The 22630-nt window shown below is 38.6% G+C and overlaps 1 protein-coding gene across 2 annotated transcripts in view; it reads right to left on the minus strand.

Annotated features, from left to right (window-relative positions):
- Positions 1-22630, minus strand: part of EPHA5 (EPH receptor A5) — a 208917-nt gene that overhangs the window by 91011 nt on the left and 95276 nt on the right. For both annotated transcript variants that reach the window (XM_088134025.1, XM_088133984.1), the window contains exons 2-3: positions 17541-17696; positions 2558-2893 (exon numbers count right to left, since the gene is read on the minus strand). In XM_088134025.1, coding sequence (XP_087990151.1) covers positions 2558-2893; positions 17541-17696 — 492 coding nt within the window. The remainder of the gene's footprint in view (positions 1-2557; positions 2894-17540; positions 17697-22630) is intronic.

Below are 22630 nucleotides of genomic sequence, written 5' to 3' on the forward strand. Positions count from 1 at the left end.
GTGCCACTGAAATCAATGAGACAATTAATCATGATGAGTAACTGAAGTCCTATTAATTTCAGTGGAATATAGTTATGACTTAGGATAAATGCTACCCATGAATTCCAGATACAGCTGGCTTAGAAAGGTAGCATATAAATATATTAAAGGAATAGATTTAATATAATACAAATAAAGTACCATTTACATTCTGACACAAGTAATATGTTATTTTATTACAGTTTTCAAAGCATTCCTTATTTCAGAGCTCTTCAAGCACTGCAATATGATGCAGTTTTGTTTTGTTTTTCTTCAGTCTTAATCCTTTGAAAAAGAATAGAAGAAAAGCTGGACTTTTCCAGTGCCATAAAGAGGGAAAAATATTTCTCCAGAAGGATAACTTGAATTGGTCCTTCCAGATGATAGTGAATGTTATGAACAAAACCGGTTTGAAGTCCAGCATTTTATAATGGAGAATTCTGATATTATGTAATATACAAAAGACATAGATGTCCATGTAACACTGCTGCTCTGCAAGCTGCATTAGTTGCCAGTGGGATTCAGGTGCAATTCAAGGTGCTGGTTGTCATTTTTAGTGCCATCATCAGATAGGGCCTGGTTACTTGAAGGATCACCTACCTTCATTTTTTCTGCCTGTCCAGTAAGATCAGAGAGAGTGGGTGTGCTCTAGGTCCCCTCAATTAAATAATGTCATTTACTGGGACCTAGGAAGTGTGCCTCTGACCCGGCACCTGCCCTCTGGTATATCTCTTCAGAGATTGTATGGCTCTCTCCCTAATGTTGTTCCAGAAGTCTTTGCAAACCTGGCTGTTCTCCCAGGCCTTGGGGCTAAGCCCCTGGCCCCTAGGTGTTATATTATTTTTTATGTTATGTTATTTTTAATTTATGACTGGGTGTCTATGACTTATTTCTTGTTTTTTATTGTTCTTGCTTTAGCTATCCTTCCTTCCTTTCTGAGGAAAGTGAAAAACAAAGAAACTCAGAGTGTAATGGTATAACGTTCTAGAGAAAAGAGAAGCCAAGGCATTTAACCTAGGTTTGTTTTCACCATTATTCTGTTTCTTTATTATGTTTAGTTTCAGCCACAGCTAAGCCTTGATAAAATGAAAGACTGAGCAGGTTTAAAAGCAATAGTGACAGTGGTAATACAAAACTAGACAGCCAACCGCACCCACTCCTCAATATTACCTGTGACAACTTGAGTAAGAACTGATGGGAAAAAAATCAAACTAAGTAATTTAATATTTCTTGAATGGTTTATGTTTCCCATAACTCTCATAGTGAACCATTTATTCAAAGAACATACTGGCAACAAAACAGAATGAAATTTAACTACAGATTTTTATGACCTTTAAAAAAAAAACCTGGTGATTATTTTCCAACCACAGCTTTGGGGCATGACATATTATTCAACAAAATACTCTTTCTTTGAAACAGATTCCTTCAAATATGATTAAACCAAGAAAAATAATTTCATGACTCTATACTTTGAAAATGATAAAGCTGCTACCTAACTATATTTCTCCCCAAATATCATATTTCTATCCTTATTCTTGGCTATCAAGTTAATTTATATATTCATTTCTGTGTGAAATCTTTCTTTCATCTTTTCATGTAAAGTGTGGGTAATAACTGACAAAATATGATAAAAAGCGTGGATCCAGAGATAGCCACTAGAGGTGCTGTTGTGCAAACATTGCACTGGAGTAACAAAAGACTTTCCACAACATAGGAAGTTGGTTCAGAGGCTGGACTGAAGTAATCTACTGCCCCAGCATGCAGAGCTAAAGGAAGATGGTAGACCTATCCTTCAACAAAAGCTATTGAGCAGGACATTTCCTAGCCTTGGTGTTGCATAAGCATGCATTTTAATAAGTTGTACAAGACTCTATACAATCTCTTGTACCATGTCTTATGCAAACATCTGCTTTTAGGGATACTCTGCTGGGTTTCTGTTTTCTTTTCTCACACAAAGATCTCGTGCTTGTCAGAATGTGTGCTTCCACCTATAAAACTACATTTTTGGAAACAATACTTTTGTAAAAGAGACCACAGTAAAAATCAAAAACTAAAAATTTTAAGCTAGCATGCTCTATGTTCTGACAGTATCTAATAGCGATATTCTATGCAAGATGTGCACTAAAACAACTAAATACATTTAATATTTTTTCCTTTTCAAACAGTGGTTGTAAACACATTAACTGCTATGTTAATGGCTTTTGAAAAAAAAATTAAATATATCTGAATTTCAACATTCTTTCTATTAGCAAGTGATAATATTTGCATGTTTTCCATTTTATGAGAATTTGAAGGTGAAAATCTATTTTGTATAAGCTTCTGCATGATTTGTTAATAGAAGAAGCAGCATTATTTTTATTGCGTGGTTTAGTAATGCATGTTCTTTAATCCAAGGGGGAAAAGAGAGAAAAACATGCTGTTTACTGAAAGGTAAATTGTTATTTCAAGCAGCTTTCTGTTATACAACTTCTAACCTGGCAAAGGATCACAGCCTATACCCTCTTCAGAACCTAGTTATCCCATGTGAAATTGCACTTACCTGCCTGGTTTGTGGTTACATTGACTGAAACAAATTGCCGTGCAGCTGGACTCTGGTCGGACACACCATTCACTGCCTCAATTTCAAAGGTATAGTTTGTATGAGCAAGCAGGTCTACCATCATCACAGAGGTGTTTTTCAGGTCGCTTTGTTGTGGAAGATACCTGACATGACTGCCACATGCCTCACAGAGCCCTGAGTGCGAGTTGCACTTCTTGCATGCAATATAATAAGATACATCTTTCCTTCCACCAGTATCAGCAGGAGGAATCCATTCCAGAAAGACACTAGTCTCGTTAACATTTGAGATGGCACTCCGAGGAGCAGAGGGGGGTCCTGGTATGTAAAGTGAGAAAAATATACAGTAAGAATCAGATTCAAATCCCAAGTTCCTATCTAATATTTTCAAAGATAAAAGAATTATTAACCAAATCCTCTATAAGGATTGGAGCTATGAGCCTTTGGATCCCAGACTGGAAACACTTCAGCATCCAACACTTTTGTATCTGCGCTCAGAGATTAAGGCAGGACTTTCCAAACAGGGCAATGGGAAATCCAGTAGCCTACCAACAGCCTAGCTATTCTTTTAGGACATGGCTAATTTACCAATATATTTCAAATTTACAAAGCAGGAATATTCCTTAACAATGAAAGCAAACATTCAAATAATACTCCCCCAAAATTTGTCCTCTGTTTTCCTAAATATTTTCTTCCTTTGTTAAAAAGACTTCTGGTTTTCTACCTATTCTCAGTGTTTTAGAATTACTTTAAAAGTTTATTGGTGTTATGTTTGAACTTCCTTGTTGTGAGAATGCCACAGTTAAGGTTGTTTTCTGTTATTCTTCTCTGCATTACACTGCAGCTTCTTTGGATGTTCATATATTCTGCTCTGGAAACACACTATGAGAATTCTCTCATAAAGCATTCGTTTAGGACTGAATGGAAGCAGGGGAAGCCAGAGGGGAGGCAGCCAGAGAGATGATTATTCAAGGAAAGTTAGAGCATTCATATGTGTTCTCAGCTACCTTATACCTCAAAGAAGTGCTAGAATTGTGCATTCAGCGCAAAAAATCCACCAAAGTTTCCTCCTTTGAAAAGAATTGTATTAGTAATTTCTTTTCAGTCACATGGTTTCTAGCCTGCGATACTTCAGAAAGCAGTAAGAACAGTAAGTCTACTTAACAATTCCAGAAGAAGAATGCATTGTATCAATAAGTCCTGTCTGAAATCAGCCTTTGTTTCTGAACGTAACACCAAGTAACCTATCTCTCGAATACCTATGATCTTGCTGTGAGCATCTTAGGTCTGCCCTGTCTCAGAGATGACTGCTACCCAATTTATATGAAGCATTTACACATACACCACAAAATAGTAGTGCACTATAAGGGGAAATTGGAATGAATTAACTATGGGCCCAAATTTACATGTATTTTCTAATGAGCAGTATGGCAAATTCAGCCAGAAGCAAATGGGAGCCTTGAATTCTAAGCTGCAGCTAAAGTAACAAGGCAATAACAAGATAAGTGAAAGTGTTAACTACAAGAATGCAAGGTAGCCATAGAAGTTTACAAGTGCTAGAGGACTGTTAGCATTAAGCGCTCGGATCCAAATTTCCTTTGATAATGATTATGTTAAAATAACTAGTTATAATTCTAAGATTCTTTATTTAAATTGAAGACCCTATTATGTAGGGGAAGTATGATTTCATTTATCCATCCCTCATTAAATATTTTAATATGTATAAGAATTAACTCAGTCAGGTTAATTTTATCAATCACAATGACTGCTATGACATACTGCATCATTGTTAATTAACTGTAACTGGATGTAACCATTCAAATGAAAGTAATGATTTGCATAACACTATAAAAAGCTTTTATAGCCCCGCCCTCTTTCAGGTCTTTACTTCCTGACCTCCAGTACTGAATCTGTCAATAAATCAATGTATTCTTCAATGTAATTGGTCTCTGGTTTTAAAGCCCTTTTAAGGGAAATATTTCTCTTTTGGCATACACAAAAAAACAAGCACTAATCTCCATTGGAACCAAGCTGAATCCTTCTATTATCTTCCCTTGCCTGAACAAGGGTCTGAGATGTTACACTGATGCTCAGAAAAATTCACCACTGTTTCATATCTTCCATGGAAACAAACTGATATCAGGTATACATTCAGCTGGGAACCACAACAAAGCTAAGTTCCCTGGAAAGTATACTTCTATTCTTAATCACATATTTCTTACATTCCCACATAATACCGGAGGAGAGTTTTAAAGCATGTTCGTATTTACTCTGTTATATATAAAGTATATGAGCATACAAGGCAAAACAAGCAAACAGGCACCTCTATTGGGCAGCAATGTTATAGGAAGATGCTACAGGTGGATGATCACTTTAGGAATAATGGCAAACACATCATTTTATAATGTGCAGGAGAACACAATGGTAAACCACTTCTGTATTTTACCAAGAAAACCACATGGACAGACAAAACAAAGTGATTGACAATATAGTGCCAGATGATGGACCCCTCAGGTTGGATGGCACCCAACATGCTACTGAAGAAGACCTGAGGATTTTTCAGAGTACTAATGGTGTTTATGACATGGCTAGATTAAAGCCTTTGAGATGAAGGAAAAGAAAATCCAAAGCTGCAAAAACAGAATTATAATGGGAGCACGGAGCATAAGAAGCATGAACGTGGAAAAACCCAACACAGGGAAGGATGAAATAAATCAACTATACTTTGATGTCTTAGGCATCACTGAACTGAAATGGATTGGAGTTAGACTCTTGCAGTTAAAAGGTCATATGGTTTACTATACAGGACACAAAAAACAGAGAAGGAATGGTGCTGCTTTCATAGTCAGGAAGGATACAGCAAGAACAATACTTGGCTACATTACAATAGGTGACCAAATAATATCAGTTAGACTTCATGGACAACCCTTTAATATGATGATCATCCAAGTTTATGCTCCAACCACTAGTGCAAAAGAAGAGGAAACAGATGAGTTTTATGGTCAAGTTCAATTTGAATTTAACAGAACATGCGAGTAAGATGTGCTGCTTGCAACTGGAGACTGGAATGCCAAAGCTGAAATATTAAGGAGGAAAATGTAGTTGGATTGTATGGCCTTAGAAATTAAATGAAACAGGAGTGTGACTTATCAACTTCTGCCAATCCAATTATTTCTTCATTGCTCACACAGTTTCCCAACAACTAGAACAGTGCCTATATACAGGGTCATCGCCAAACAGAGTACATAGAAATCAAACTGACTATATTATTGGTACATTGAACACCCACTGCCAGATTGCAACTCTTACTTTTAAATGTAAATCACTCTGGATTCTAACTTTCCAGGAGGAGGGAGAAATATCAAAAAGGATTATGGCAACCATGGAATTACTGGAAAAGTGAAGCTTCAGCCAAAAATAGACCTGGCCTAGACAGGCCCTAAAATCCCAAAGAATCAATCCAGTTTCTGAGCAAAGTGTTGCATTTAAAACACAGTGGGGTACATGGAATAGTGCTCTTAAGAATCTGGACTGTATTGTGTCTAAGGATTTTAGGGGTTTAGGCAGTATATACAACAATCTAAAGGCATTTTACTTTAAACACTCTTATGGCAGCAGGTACATTCTTGCCTCTTCTGGTATGAAAGAAGCCAAGTATAGCCTTAGCACAATTATCCAGCAGTGGGTGTTCAACATAGCTCTTCGGGTAGAGCAGGGTATATTAGTGCCCTGAAATTGGCAGTATATAAATCGGAGGCCTTTCACACCAGCAAATTTACTCAACATCACCTGTCCATCACACAGTAGAGCTTTTTTTTTTAGCCTATTTTAATGTTTTGCTCTCTGTAATATTGGAGGGAAGATCTAATAATATCCCTTTTGTAGAATGAATTTGTCACTTTGCCTTGGAGGAACCTGAAACCCTAGCCCATGTGTTTTTTCAATGCCCTTTTTACAATAACTTACTTTCCATCTTCATATTTTCCTTGTTCAATAGAAATATCTTTTTTCCTGAGGACAATCTTATTTGTCCCTTGCTGTCAGACCAGAACTCCAAACTATCAGAAGAGTCACAAAATTTATTTCAGTTGCCACTGAATACTCCTCCTCCTCTCTTAACATTTTTTCGGATTTTATTAAAGTATCATTTCATTATGTCATTTTAAGTCTTTTTACTGTGTCTAGGTTTTTATTTCTCCTGTTCTATGTTATTTGTCACTGACTGATATAGAATTTTATTTACATTCACATACATTTACATTTCACATAAAGTCACATAAATATATATCCAATATTTCATAGGCTTCAGTATTCTATGCTTAAAGTATTTTATTAATTTGTTACTTTATTTCTATTACCTAGATTCTCTTCTTGCACTCATTGTATTGTAGTACATTGCTATGCATTGTTATTGATGTTTTAGAAATGTTTTAGGTTTTAGATGTTTAATGTTTTTTCTGGACATTATGTTTTTTCCTCCTATGCCATGGCTTCTTGTGCTCTATTCTTCTTCTCCCCCCCCCCCTTTTAAGAAGCTGACTGTTTAATTTGCTGGTCACTGTAATAAAGACTATCTGGCTGCCTGCCTGCCTGCCTGCCTGCCTGCCTGCCTGCCTGCCTGCCTGCCTGCCTACCTATCATTGGTACAAGGAGGTGGAACAGTTATGTTATAATAGCAAAGACATGGCTTGAAGCTGACTCTGGAACAGATCATTAACTGCTCATGCACAAGTTCCAACTTACACTAAAGTGGAAAAAGAAAGCCAACCAGTTTCCACAATATGATCTTGATTGTATAGCCACTCATTTCAAGAAGAGTATCAGGAATCACTTTGAAGTCCTGAATCTTATTGATAGTGAACCAAAGTAATTTCTTTGAAATCAAAGAAGATGTAGAGGATGGGTGTGAAAAGAGACTGCCAAAGACCAAGAAACAAAAGAAAGCAAACTGGATGTCAAAACAAATGGTAGAAATTACCAAGAAGTAAAAAAAAGCCAGACCAAGAAAGACAAAGATTTCAGGAAGGAATTTCACAAAGAATTTCAGAGAACTGTTAGAAGAAACAAGGAGCAGTACTACAACAGTATTAGTAAAGACCTCCCTGCTGCATAGCAACCTTCCTGCCTGAGCTGTTAGAGGCTGTCTTGGGGTTGGCAGTGGAATTCCCCAGACTTACGATTTTGGGGGACTTTATAATCTGCTGTCCCTGGGGCGTGTCTCAGAAGTGGCTTGGGAGTTCATGTCTACCATGGCGGCCATGGGCCTATCCCAGATTATTTGTGACCCGACTCAGGACAGTGGTCTCACATCGGCCTTGGTTTTCTTCAGTGCAGTGGCAATATAATCTGAAGGGGGACTTACATCTGTCCCCATTGTCATGGTCAGATCAAGTCCTGATACCTTGAGATTTTCCTACGCTACCCCCCTCCATAGGGAAGCAGGACCTATTCAACTGGTTCGCACCTGATGACTGATGGACCCAATTGGGTTCCAAAGGGAGCTTGGGGTTATACCCAAGGATCTGCTGCACAGTCAAGCGGAGGCCTGGGGCACTACCTGGAATAAGAAAGCTGCCAAGGCGTTGGACAAGATCACACCTGTGCAACCTCTCCTGACCCATCAAGCCCGATACTCCCCATGGTTTACAGAGGAGTTGAGGGTCTTGAAAAGGATTAAGAGACATCTAGAGCACCACTGCAGGAAAACAAGGACTGAAACCAACCAAACACAGGCTAGAGCCATATTAAGGGCTACCTTGTGGTGGTAAGAGCAGCAAAATGTCAATATTTCTCTGCTCTTATTGAATCTGCAGAGTTCTACCCAGCAGCCCTGTTTAAGATCACCTGATCCCTTTTGGGAAAGGAGGGCCCAGTGGCCCACCTATAGGGCTGTGCTAAGCAGTTTTCTGGGCATCTAGAAGATAAAATCGCTTGGATCCATCCCCAGTTGGATACCAAGCATGGGGCATGGCCTATGGAGATGCCCAGGGTATGGACTTACTCTGTTATCTGGGAACAGTTTAATCCTGTCGGACCTGAGGAAGTGGACAGGGTCCTGCGGACTGTGAATGCCACCACTTATCAACTAGACCCATGCCCCTCCTGGCTGGTTAAGGCTGCTCCAGAGGTGATGTGTGGGTGGGTCCAGGTGATGATGAATTGATCCTTGAGGGAGGGAGTGTTTCCAGCTGTCTTTAAAGAGGCAGTGGTGCATCCCCTCCTCAGGAAATCATTGCTGGATTCCACCATAAAAATTATCCAGTCTCCCACCTCCCTTTTTTAGAGAAGGTGGTGGCATTGCAGCTCCAGGGGATCCTGGAAGAAACGATTATCTGGACCCTTTTCAGTCAGGTGTCAGGCCCAGATATGGGATGGAAACAGCATTGGTTACAATCATGGATGATCTCTGGTGGGAGGGGGATGGGGGTAGTGCATCCATCCTTGCTCTACTTGACCTCTCAGCAGCTTCTGATACCATTAAGCATGATGTCCTTTTGGTCCGACTTGGGGAGTTGGGAGTGGGTAGCACAGTTTTGCGCTGGTTCACTTCCTTCCTCCAAGGTTGGTCCCAATCAGTGTTGATTGGGAGCAAGAAGTCCAGCCCATGGCCCCTCTGTTGTGGGGTACTGCAAGGTTCGGTACTCTTTCCACCCCTTTTTAACATTTACATGAAACCACTGGGAGAGATCATCCACCACCATGGGATGAGGTATCATCAATATGCAGATGATACCCAATTATATAGTATATCTTCATCCCGGGTGACTTGAGTGATGCTGTGACCACCGTTTCATGGTGCCTGGAGGCTGTGGGGGTCCAGATGGGGAACAATAGGCTTCAGCTGAACCCTGGTAAGATGGAGTGGCTGTGGATTGGAGGCTCCTCTTTATCCAGGAGTTTATCATTTTTGTACTTGAAGGGGGTGCACTGCACCAGACAGACCCAGTGCATAATCTGGGGGTCCTCCTGGATTTACAACTCCTGCTTGGGGAGCAGGTGGCAGTCATGGCCAGGAGGGCCTTTGCTCAACTTTGTGTTGTGCACCAGCTACACCACTTCCTGGATCAGGAGGCCCTCTGGTCAGTCACTAACAATCTGGTCATCTTTCGTTTAGACTATTGCAATGCACTCTACATGGGGCTATCCTTGAAGAGTACCTGGAAGCTACAGCTGGTTCAAAATGAGGCCATGTGGGCAATCTTGGATGCCCCAAGGATGGCACATGTAACACCTTTGCTGTGGGAGCTGCAGTGGGTGCCAGTTTGCTTCTGGGTTCAATTCAAGGTGTTGGTTATCACCTTTAAAGCCCTACATAGCTTGGGTCCAGATTACCTGAGACACCATCTCACCCCCATTCCATCGACCTGTCCCATCCGGTCAGGCAGAGAAGCCATGTTATGCTTCCCGTCGGCAAGAGAACATTGACTGGTGGGTCCCAGGAGGAAAGCATTCTCTGCTGTTGCCCCTACCCTAGGGAATATTCTCCCCACAGAGGCGAGATGGGCTGCTACCCTCCCAGCTTTCCAGAAGGAACTGAAGACCTAGATCTGCCAACTCACATGGGGTGAGAAGAGATACAACCAACCCCGGGGGTGGCTTGCACTTTGAAGATGTTCCCCGAGTCTAATAACTCCTAGTTAACATCAGTTTCTTGGAAGTATTATATAGGAATCTTGTTGTACTGTATTTTAATTAATATTTATTCTATTTTAATTAATATTTATTCTTTTTTACTGTAAACCTCCCAGAGTCGCTCTGCAGTAAGATGGGCAGTGACAAATTTTAAATATAAATAAATAAAGACACTGGAGATGGAATCAGACAGGGAAAAACAAGGAAAGTCTTCCAAAACATCTCCAAGCTCAGAAGGAGGTTTGAACCTCAAATTGGCATGAGTCACTGATTCCAAAAAGATCAAAGAAAGAAAGAATATACTGAAATTCTGTATAATAGAGATGTCAACATCTAAGACACCTTAAAAGATATTACTTACTTACAAGAACCTCTAATATTAAAAGATGAAGTTAGACCAGCACTCTGGTCATTACCAAGTCAGAAGGCTATAGGAAATAATGGAATATCTACAGAAATATGGCAAACAACAGAAGAATATATAACGGTTCTAACCAAACTATGCCAGCAAATCTGGAGAACAACACAGTTACCAATCTCAACTGAAAGAGGTTTATATACCAGTACCAAAGAAAGGAGACTTAACAGAGTGTGCAAACTATCACACAATATCCTTAATTTCACATGCTAGCAAAATAAGGCTAAAGATCATCCAATGCAGACTAAAGCCCTTCAGGGAAAGAGAAATGCCAGATGTTCAACCTGGCTTTAGAAAAGGCCATGGAACACCGACATTATTGTTGATACATGCTGGATAAAGGAGAAAACCAAAGAATACCAAAAAGAAATCAATAAGTGCTTTGTTGATTATAGATCTTTTGTTCGGGTCAAACATATCAAGCTTTCCTAATGTCCTTAGGAAAATGGCAATTTTCCTTATGAGAAACCTATACACAGGTCAGGAAGTCACAGTCTGGGCAAAATATGGTAAAACAGAGTGGCTCCAAGCTGGCAAAGCAGTGAGACCAGCCTATATACTCTCTTTATTTTTCAACCGATTTGCTAAATGCACATATATGAAGGTTGTTTCTGTTTCAGCATCTGTTGAAAGTGTGGCAGAACTGAAATGTTGTCATTAAGGCCAGTACTCCATTTAAGATGCTATTTATCCTGGACATAGCCCTCTAATATAAGGCATCTTTCAGAAGGAACTGCAAGTACAGGAAATGTGATGGGCACTCTGATTTATCATGTACATAGAAGACCCATGAAAGGAATAGCTGAGACACCAAAAAGTAAGCAGTGACACTAGCACCATTAAAACTTTGAAAAGTATAACATTCATAAGAATAGTCATAACTAGTACTATGAAGACTTTGAAGTCCAAATCTAAAGACCAGGCTCAAGATAAAAATCTCTCTGATTATCCAGTGAATCCCAGCAGAGAAACCAAGCGTTCCACAATTGTTGAATGGGGGAGAGATTTGGAAGTGGAATAAGAATGCTTTTGCCCATCTAGAATTTGTCCAGAATCGATTTTTAAGGAAAATCATGGGTCTTCCAGAGGCGCCCCTGCTATATATCTAGGAATGGAGACAGGACTACCCTCAAACTTTGTTAGAGTCCCTCTAACATTGCTGAAAGATTTTCAGAAACTTGCCAGCTTCCCAAATAACCACTGAATTGAATACTGTTATGTGATTTATTGAGAAGGAAATATGTAGGCAAATACGTATGTTCTTCTATATTTTGCAAATATATACTTTGCCTTCTCTTGTGAAATTTACATCCTGGATTATTTATTTATTTAATAGGCAGCCCATCTCATATACATGACTCTGGGTGGCTAACAATTAAAACAGTAGATAACAATAAAAACAACCAGACTTTAAAACAACAAAAACATAAAAATAGCAGCCAAACTCATAAATACTCAAACTAACCATGAAATGGGCTCCCTCATGCTACAGGGCCCCAGGCTCAACAGCAAAGCCATGTTTTTAGTGCCTCGCAAGAAGTCTCTCCTTCTGGGTCCTAGTAGATGGTATTCTCTCACAGATGGGACCCAGAGCATGCCCCTCCTGTCAGATCTAACAGGACAGACAGACACCACTGGGGAGAGATGGTCCCATAAGTAACCCAGCCACAAGCCATTAAATCCTTTAAAGGTAACCACCAGCACCTTAAATTGCACCTGGAAGCATACTGGTAACCAATGCAGCTTGCGGAGCAGAGGTGTCAGATGTGCCAAATGACTGGCGCCCATAACTGCCCGTGCTGCTGCATTCTGAAGCTTCTGAATACTCTTCAAGGTACAATTCAATGCCCACATAGAGCACATTACAGTAATCCATCTGGGAGGTAATTAGGAAAAGTTCTGTAATTGGCTCCTGTAGTAGGATGGTAGCTGAGATGTAGGCTTGGTTCACCCTCTGATATCATGAGTTTAAGAAAAACAGATTCTTTTCACAATACCTATTTCAATCTTATCAGCTCACGATTCAGCAGCTTACATTTTCAAATTATGTCCTTAGCACACTTTGAAAGCAGTACTGGACAGATCACCATATGTGCCTTTGCAGATAGGGACAAGTAGAGGCCATTAAACATTATATCCTATACTGCCCCTTTAATAATATAACGAAGAGAAAAATACTTCATTTTTTACCATTTCATGGGCTCTATAGTGGATTTTTTTCCCCCCTACTGATGGATGTGTTCCCTTACATTAGCCATTTTAATTTTGTTCATTTTTAAATTAAGAAAGAAATACATGCCTGTCAGTTTTAGGGTTAGCTCTACATAGAGACACTAGCACTGTAACTTTGGACATACATTTAATATTGCCATATTTTTAATCAAACTGGTGATTAAAATCAATTTAAATCAAACTGGTGTTTTGCTGTATGTATTATATCTGAATTATTTTCTGTGGTTACAACAATTAACTTTACTGCTGCTAGTACATGTGTTTTAGGAAAATAAGAGCTCCTAGGCGCAGAGCTAACTTCTGACCACAGAGGGCATCAAGATTTTTCACTGCATATTAAATTAATAGTCACCGAAAGATCTGTATGACATTGTTTTACTAGCTGTAGACTTGCATTCATTCTCTGTAATGTTGCTTAATTAGCAGTTGTGTGAGAACTACTATTTTAGAGAAAAGACCTGGTGTAGGACCTCCAATTCAGATCAGGGACAGTAGAGAGGCTTTTAATCCTCCAACAGCTCTTTCCTCTTTCCCCTTCCCCACATACACATAATGGTCCCAATTTTGTAAGTTTTATTAACTACATCTTCATATTACTGACAATTCAACTTTACTCAGAAAACAGATACAGTAAGGGGAACAGTTTCCAATGAATGATGCACCAACTCACCCACATCTATTCTACTAGGTAAAAGTATATTACATAGCCAGTTACCCTGCTGATTTCATATATTTCACACAGTGCAGTTGATAGATTATGGATACATGAAGCATATTATTTGGTTCAATGAATAATCACATTATAGATTCCTGTGATACAGAATGTTGCTACAGTCACTAGCTTAGACAGTTTTTTTAAAAGCAGTAGCCAAATTAGTGAAAAATAGGATTAGAGTAAATGTTAGCTGAACTGGAACTTTATCAAGACAAGGAATCTCTAAATATCATATGGTGGTAAATGGAGGAGCGGCAAAATGGCTATTACCTTTATCTTACATGTGAATTTCCAAAGGTAATGACTGGCTGATTCTGTTGAAAATGTACTAGATTCAAATGAATTGAAAAAAAATTATCTTCTACTTAGTGAATGTACAGGAACAGTATCAAATCAGTTTTGAATGCGATCACATGGAAGATTAACTTCAGTTTCAGAAATTATTCCCCCCATTTGGCATATTTATACTACTTGCCTCCCGATATCCCTTTACCAGTATCACTTCTGATTTCAGTTCTCAGTTTTCAAGCCTCCCTCCTGTGTCTGCTAGATTTCATATGCCAATATCCACACTTCAGCTTTTATATAGTAGGTAAAGGTAAAGTTTCATTCAAGTTGAAGATGACTCCCAGCGGACATATCCATAGTGTTTTCTTAGAAACAATACAGGAATGGTTTTTCAATTTACAGTGTAGTGTACAGCTGTAAGATTTTCTAGTGACCTCTCATGGAAGTACTAATGAGTTCAGACCCTGCTTAACTTTTTCAAGATCAGCCCAGTAGGCTTCTGAACTTTATCAGTTATCTGATAAAGTTATCAGTAACTTTCTCACACTCTTTTTTCTTGGCTGTCCATACATGCAGATCCTAATTTGGTATCTCATTCTTCCATTCTCCTGCACCTAGGTTTATTAACATAATGGTAACTAGGGCATTAGCTAATGATGAATCATGCACATTGGCCTGATAAACTCGTCAATTTCTTCACACAAAAGATGATCCCATGTGTTAATGCAGGGTAGTTAGATATTGTAGTACAGATATTGTAAGGCAGCCACCATCAAACAGATATACTCTGGATGTCCTGAAAAACACTAATCACTTTTCAGCCTTTTGGCTTAGATCAAGTGTATTAATGCTAACTGAGTATAACTGGGGCTGCAGTCCCAAGATATATGAAAAAGAGAAGACAAGAGAACACTACAAAGCCCCTGGCTTTTGGTTTTGACTGTCCAAGACACAACAATTGACAACAGTTGTGCTTACACAATGGGGGCGGGAGGCAAAAGGGAATCCCTTAATGCTATGCTGGGGAAACTGAAGCTCATAGGAGGCATGCAATTATTCCCCCTTGTCATAGAAACCGAAGAAATCATGCTGCTGACTTTCAGCAGCAAACTGCTGTGAAAGGAAATGGTTTTCCAACCATTTTTACTTTAGTAACGTTACTATGTCACTGCCGAAACCGCTGTAGCCCTTCACTACGTTGCTCTAAGATAATGAAAACTTGTTGGCCTCTGCCTTAATGAGCATAGGGTGAAAAGTACAGGACAGGAGACTTGTCATGGAGGAAAGAAAGTCCACCAATCTGATCAATCTTGGGGTACAAATGATCCATTTTCCATTCAGGGCATTGGGCAATAGTTTCACAGTCTACTGTACTAAGAATGGGAAACTGCTACAAAAACAAGAATTTCACAAAGAATCAGTAAAATACTCAAGGAATAACAAAGATTACACTCTAGAGGTTAGATTAAACTGCTTTCCACATTTTGTTTTAATTTGCATGACCATCAAAACCAGTCTTTGGATTGAAGAAATATTACTTTCATTTCATTCAAGTTCTCCTTAATGCTATCTTTCTCCTTCACATTCTTGATTTCTTTTATTTAAGCCAACAGTCTATTTCACCTGATAATTGTTGTTCATTATATCCAAAACATCCATAAACAGGAATCACACAGGTTATCACAGTCAATTAAATTAAATGACAATGTGGGCAAATGAGACTGAGGAAATTATCTCAAGCAGCTGCCAAGAAGTATATGAATCTTCAACAAGGTTTCTGACTTGTTTTGCTAATTTGTTCAGCTGCAGTGGGTATCATAATTTTAACATGAATATAACATTAGAGAATATTCACATTAGTCTTATTTCATATACTCGCAAAGTATATTACAATTTAATAAAGATTCCTAATAAATATAGTTACTGATCTGTGACCTTGCTTGTCTGAACACATACCTATCACTGCCAGGTTTTAGATCCTTCTCTCATTAACATTTCCATAATATATTTCCTTTTCCAATTAAATAAATACAACTTTGACTTTCTAACCTTTATACATACATATTTACATTTATACACTGCCATTCTGTTTTTTTAAACATTCAGAGTGGCTCACAATAATTTAAAAAATACAAAATATAAAACTTTTATCAAGATGGGTGCCTGATTCTTACAGTTCAGAAATGTACTTTAGATAGAATCTAGTCTCCCTTGAACATTTTCTCCCTGATTGTCCCACTGATAACAGTTAATTCATTTAGGTTTGGCAACAAACAACTATAAATAAATAGTAAACATTCATTCAAACTTGCAGAAATATGTAGAGGTTTTGTTTACTTCTGTTCACTTAGGGATTCATTGACACAATATAAGCAGAGTTACCTACATTTTACATGCAGTTGTACTTATTACTATTTGTTTACTTCCTGGGTACTCAGTTGATACATTTTTTCTTATGGGAGATGACCTAGAAATTCCCATCAGGAGAAGAGCATGAAATAATGGATGCCTTCCCATATACATTTAAGGCAATATTTTCAACCATGATTTGTTAGATATGCTATAATGGTGTGATTTGCATATTACACTAAGCCCAAAAGAAACAAATCATAATACAGCTTAGCGTTACAAAAGTTATTTTTCCATGTATGCCTATCCACTTGAAAATCTAAACTCTTCAGAGCCAATGAACAGTTTCTACAGTCATTACATAGACAACAGAAAATAACACAACAAAGAGGTGTACTTGTCTGAGGTTCAGAGCACTTTCTGAATAATTTTCAAAGCATGTACAACTCTGTAAAGTACAAGATCAGCATACCAAAATACATTAAGCAACAAGAGAACAAAATGGCCACTGAGTCTCCTTCTATAGAGGCCTGAAGAGTGGGATTTAGGTGGTGAAAGTCTACCATTTCAAAGGAAGACTGAATTGGGAGTAGATGGGGATTTAAATATGTCCCAGGTTTTTCTTTCAGAAGGAATAAAATAACCCATCCAACTTAAAAAAAAACAAACCTATTTCTCAGGGCCAAAACCAATACAATAATGGCAATTATATGTGTCCCTCATTCATATAAAAAAGTAAATGAGGAACATAGTTTTTAAAAGGTAAAGGAAAGATTTGAGTTGAACTTGATTGCTGCTAAGTACATGAACACATCTGTGTAGTTTCCCTGGCAACAATGAGGAAGTTCTTTGCCACTGTCTTCTTAAATGTTTTGACTTTCCAGACAGAGGTGACAACGCCTGCATGTAAAAAGGGTGGAATTTTGATAATAATACTGGGCCTACCATCTTGCAGATTTGGACACCCTGAAGATGCCCTGGATGTTCCTGGTGATCTCTCATTCAAATACTAACAAGATCCAACCCTGCTTAGCTTTCTTGAGATCATCCAAGGTCAGCTTGCTGTTGCCACCTGCTTTGGCCATCTAATTTTACCATGAATTATTTTGAAAAGCTCCAGGAAAGTGATTGTGCCTCTACCAAACCTGCCTTTTCTTCCTAGCCTTTATTTTTCATTGGTCTTCATACAAAATTCTAAGTTCAAAATCTGATCTCTTAAGGAAGAAGGATCTGAGCAGGAAAAGGTCTCCACCTGGTAAACCAAGAATCACTTCCAATTAAATAGCTCAAGAACCATTCTATAACTCTGTATATTAAAAGCAATTACTCACTTGTACAAGCCATGGTGGGTGGATCAGACTCCTTTCGAAAATAGTTCTCTTCACAAACACAGGATGTTGATGCTTCTTCACGTGTGTAACTGTGTGGGGGGCATTTGATGCACCCTTGACTTTGGGATGAATCCTTAAAGAATCCCAACTGGCATGCTGCAAGAGAAGAGCCAACACTTAAGAGGTATTGCCTTCTTGTGAACACTAGTACATGTTTCTTGTTTAATTAAATCTTCAGGAACAAGCTCTGGTTGGAGAGAAAAGGTAGGTGGAAATACTTTAGTCTAGTGAGCAATGTGAATGGGCTTCCTATCTACTTTGACACATTCATTCTTTGCCATTGTCAACTATGAAAAGGTGGACTGAATTATAGTTATAGAAACTATGTGGAATTATTTATATAGCAGCACACAATGCTGCCTGCTACTCAGGATGCTCTTTGATGGTGCCCAATGACCTCCAAATGAAATTATATATATATAAATATATATTATATATATATATATATATATATATATATATATATATATATATATATATATGCTTCAAATGGCCCCAAATAATGAGACAGACAGATTTCACAAGATGTCTGTGTTCTTACTTGACATATTGCAAAATTTGGGTCATTTTTATTTTTGTATTTCATTTTATTTCTTATTTTATTTCTTTTTGGAGGGTGCCCAATACATTGTGTAAAATCAGACACAAATCCTCCTCCTCCTCATCTCCAGTTGAAACTCCTGGACTTTCTTTTAGAGTAGTAGCATATCCCCCTTCACACTCTGCTCAATTTCTAATTAAAAAGTGAGGCTAGAGAACTTACCAGCAAAAACACTGGGACAAAGTCAACTTGGGAGTCTGACATTACCCATCTCAACAAAATCTTTATTTGACAGGGAGTATGTCCTAAACCCACTAAGGTATGTATGCCAGAGTAGTTTGAAAACAAACTACTTATACACTCTGACCAAAAAGCCACAGACCTCACTAGAATTGCCTCAGTTTCACCTCTGCAAAATGATGTTTGCCTTTCCAGTAGTCCATCCAGCTGCTTTCCTCGAATATCGCTGGATGATGTGATAAATCTGAAGACCCACCTTTTCTTTCATCCTTAGACTGGTTTGAAATTCTTTTTCTCCAGGAAACATTTAATTCTATGGCACTGAGCTCCCATAACTACACAGCTGCCTCCTTGATAGTGATACAAAGTTTGAAAAGTATTTATGCTCACAGGTGTATTACCACACTTATTTCTTCCAATATTTTTGTAACTGTGTTAACCCTTGTCTACTAAGTACATCCTTAAACCTACCACTAATTAACATATATCTTCCCCCCTGCAGGCTAGTCTCAAAAACCAACAGAACTTGGGACACTCTTGAAGACTGGCATTAGAGCCAACAGTCCAGTTTCCAAATTCAGAGATTATCTTAGCAGGGGACTTCAGTGCCAGGATGAGTTCTGACAACAAAGCTCTCTTCTGCCACTTCAATGCTCTGTACTTGTATTTAACCAGTTTCCAGTTAATTGGCTCAAAACAAGGTATTAACTTAGGGGATGGAAATTGATACATCTAGCCATCAAATTTAGTCTCTTAGTCTTAAATGGCTCAGCTCCTGGAGACTCAGAGGGAGAGCTCACTTTCTGGAAAGGGAAAGGAGACAATACACTTAACTATATGTTAATTACTAGCAATGTGATCATTTGCTGCACACACTTTTGCATCTCCTCCCTCTCTGACAGTGACCATCTCCCCTTGCAAGGCTCTTTTTTCCTTTCACTTAAAAGTTAAGGCCCTGACCCTAAATGTCTCAGAATTTTCGACTGAGATGTTTTTTCTGCACCAAACAACCACATACAGTAAGCTGGAATATGTATGTACTTTAACTCATAAATTCATTGAGAGGCCATCAGCATAACAGGCTATGATTGAACCCAGTGAACACAGACCACCTCTGATAATTCCCAAAATATTATTACATCAATGCAGTTATGCATAAAGTGTACTTCTGAGCCAACACAAAGAGCTCAAGCCAAATTCTCCAGACCTTGGTTTGGCTAAGAGCGTATTCACACCAAAGTCTTAGTGACTGCTGCTCACAAAGCCACCATTTTTTCCTCATTCATTCATTCATTCATTCATTCATTCATTCATTCATTCATTCAATTTAAGGTCACAGACCAAAATATAAAAAGAAAGTAAGTACTGATTCCTGCTGCCAGGAAACCTTTTATTTCCAGAAACAAGAATACAAACTTTATTTATTTATTTAAATTTATTAAGCCACCCAATTTTGACAGACTCTGAGCAGACTACAAAACCAAAAGAACAGTAAAAACAATTAAAAATATAAAACCATACAAACAGCTGAGACAAAAACAATCATAAAGGCAACAAAACTCACAACAGCCCTCCTCCAAAATACATTAACCCCAGACTTTGAACCAAAGCCAGGTTTTAACAGCTTCCTGGAATCCCAGGAGAGAGGGTGCTGTGCTAACCTCTGGGGAGATGCTGTTCCAGAGGGTGGGGGCTGCAACAGAGAAGCACACTTCCTCAATCCCATAAGATAATGTTTACTAGAGGGGACCTGGAATCCACCTGGTCTGCTGGAATGCACTGGGCGGGCAGAAGCAGCCGGAGACAAGCGGTCTCTCAGGTATCCAGGCCCTGTGTCATGCTGGGCTTTATAGGTAATAGCCAACACCTTGAATTACACTCAGAAGCCAACTGGCAACCAATGCAGCTTGTGTAGCAGCAGTAACATATGGGCATACCAAAATGGAAAGTTATTCTGAGTAAGAAGTAATGGGCAAGTCAATTGACAAAGTGGGACAGAATAATTCAATCATTCTTAGGCAAGAATGACACCATGTTTTAGTGCCTTGTTTCTCCTGTGTGTATAATTCCCAGATCAAGAATGGATAATCTAATATCACGTGAGACCTAAGATACTCACTATCATGCACTGTTCCAAACCACAGTCAGAGATTCTGATATATATCTAACAATCTCCAATTCTTTCTCCGACTGGCCCCTGGTCTCCAAGCCAGTGGTAATTGACTATCTTAAAAGTGACAGAATTCCTAGAGGGACATGGTCTTCCAGAAAATGCTCAGACAAAATCCTGATTGGTGGGCTACTATTTTAGCCCTCTTATTCACGAACATTAGCAGATCCGCAAGGAATGGAGCAATTTCCATTATAATAACAATATTCAAAAAAGGTGACAAAACCAACCCAGCTAAGAACCATTCTATCAGCTTATATGCATAATTAGCAAATTATATACTAAACATCTTTTTTATAAGCTCACTAGAAATAATTTTAGAAATGAAGCAAGGTGGTTTTAGATCAGATTTTTCTATTGCTACTCAATGTATCACTCTGTACCACCTCTCAGCGAAATATACTAACCCTCCTGGAAATGCTCTCTATGCTGCTTTCATAGACTTGAAAGTAGCATTTAATTCAATCCCTCATAAGAGGTTGTGGCAAAAACTAGCAGCTTCCTCCATCGATTGTCAGCTTCTGCAACTAATTATGATGTTGCATGAAAGGGCAATGCAGAGCCAATGTTCAAATAATGGAGAACTGACTGACCCTATTCCATCTTCTAAGGGAGTTACAGAGGAATGTATCCTGGCTCCTCTATTATTCAATTTTTACATCAGTGATATTGTTCAGGCCTTTACCAAAGCCGAATTTCATCCACCTTCTTTCGCTAGTAAACCAATCTCCATATCTATATCTACGCTGATGATAATGTAATTTTGCCTGTTTCGAAGTAGGGCTGCGATCCAGCCTTCATGCATTAGCATCCCACTGCCAACCTGAAATGCTAGAAATCAACGTGAAACCAAGGTGGTTGTATTTACCAAGCAGCACACTAACCACCCCCATATTTAGAAGATCAATAAATTGACCTACCAAATTGAGTAGGTCAAGGCTTTCAAATATCTTGGCATATATTTCTAGTCATCTTCTTCTTGGAAGCTTCACTCTTCAAACCTTTTATTACAAGCCCAACCGGCCTCTAATACAATAATTAGATATTCAACTCATAAGTAACAATCGTGTGCCTGCAGCAATTAAACTTTTTAAAGCCAAAGTGCTAAGTGTTTTGCTGTAGGGCACACAATGTTGCACTTACAAGGACATCTGTGTCTCAGAAGCTGTACAATCAGAATTTCAGAGATCCTAACTCTGAGTTTCCTGTTCTGTCGGTAATGTGCTTCTCCTCTTAGAACTTGACTGTAACTCAGTCAAGGTTCGATCACAACTCTGCCAAGTTGAAATACTGGTTTAAACAAATTTGGGGTGGTGAATCTTTAGCCCAACTACAGTAGTTCTGACAACAGATACCAGTCTTCTTGGAAGAAACAAATAATGGATTACCTGGCTCATTGTGGGCTCACCCCCCAGTCTGTATCCATGCGAGGCTTGGATGAAGGCTGGAGAGAACCTCAAATGGAGAATTTCAGATCTCAATTTACAAAGGGATAGAACCAATAATCCTCATCACTGCTACAATGAGCTCACACACTTCCCTTTTACATTTCCCCAATATCTATATTACTTATTAGTCTCATCTCACAGAAAGGCTTTACACTGGCAAATCTAGATGGTCTCCCCTCAATAGAACTGTTGAGTAGATACAATGGTGTTCCTTATCAAGAGTGTTTGTGCATTTAATCATACTTGAGATTGAGACAGTAATACATGCACTTCTGAAATGTTAGATCTACTACTTTTGGAAGGCAGAATTAATCTCCCCTCTAATTACAAACTATGTTTGGTCTATCACCATATATTTTAATAAACTAAAAAAAACATATATACTCACAAAGGTTACTGATTTTACCTTAATAGTTTTATCAGTGTTACTGCTAAGATATCTCTCTGCTCTTCATTAAAATGGTCCCTTTCTTCAGGCTTCCAAACAGGTGCAGTATCTTTAAGTATCACATTAATTTTAATAAGATGACTCCTTAAAACACCCACACCTTTTCTTCAAGGCTGCCACAGAAGTATGAAAACCCTCCAGGTGCTTTAGTGAACAAATGAGTGGCCCTGTGCTTGCACTCAT

This window comes from Python bivittatus, unplaced genomic scaffold (assembly GCF_059951505.1).
Source record: "Python bivittatus isolate LINGU-HERP-01145 unplaced genomic scaffold, Pbiv_v1 ctg000000_np1212, whole genome shotgun sequence".
NCBI classification, from domain to species: Eukaryota; Metazoa; Chordata; class Lepidosauria; order Squamata; family Pythonidae; genus Python; species Python bivittatus.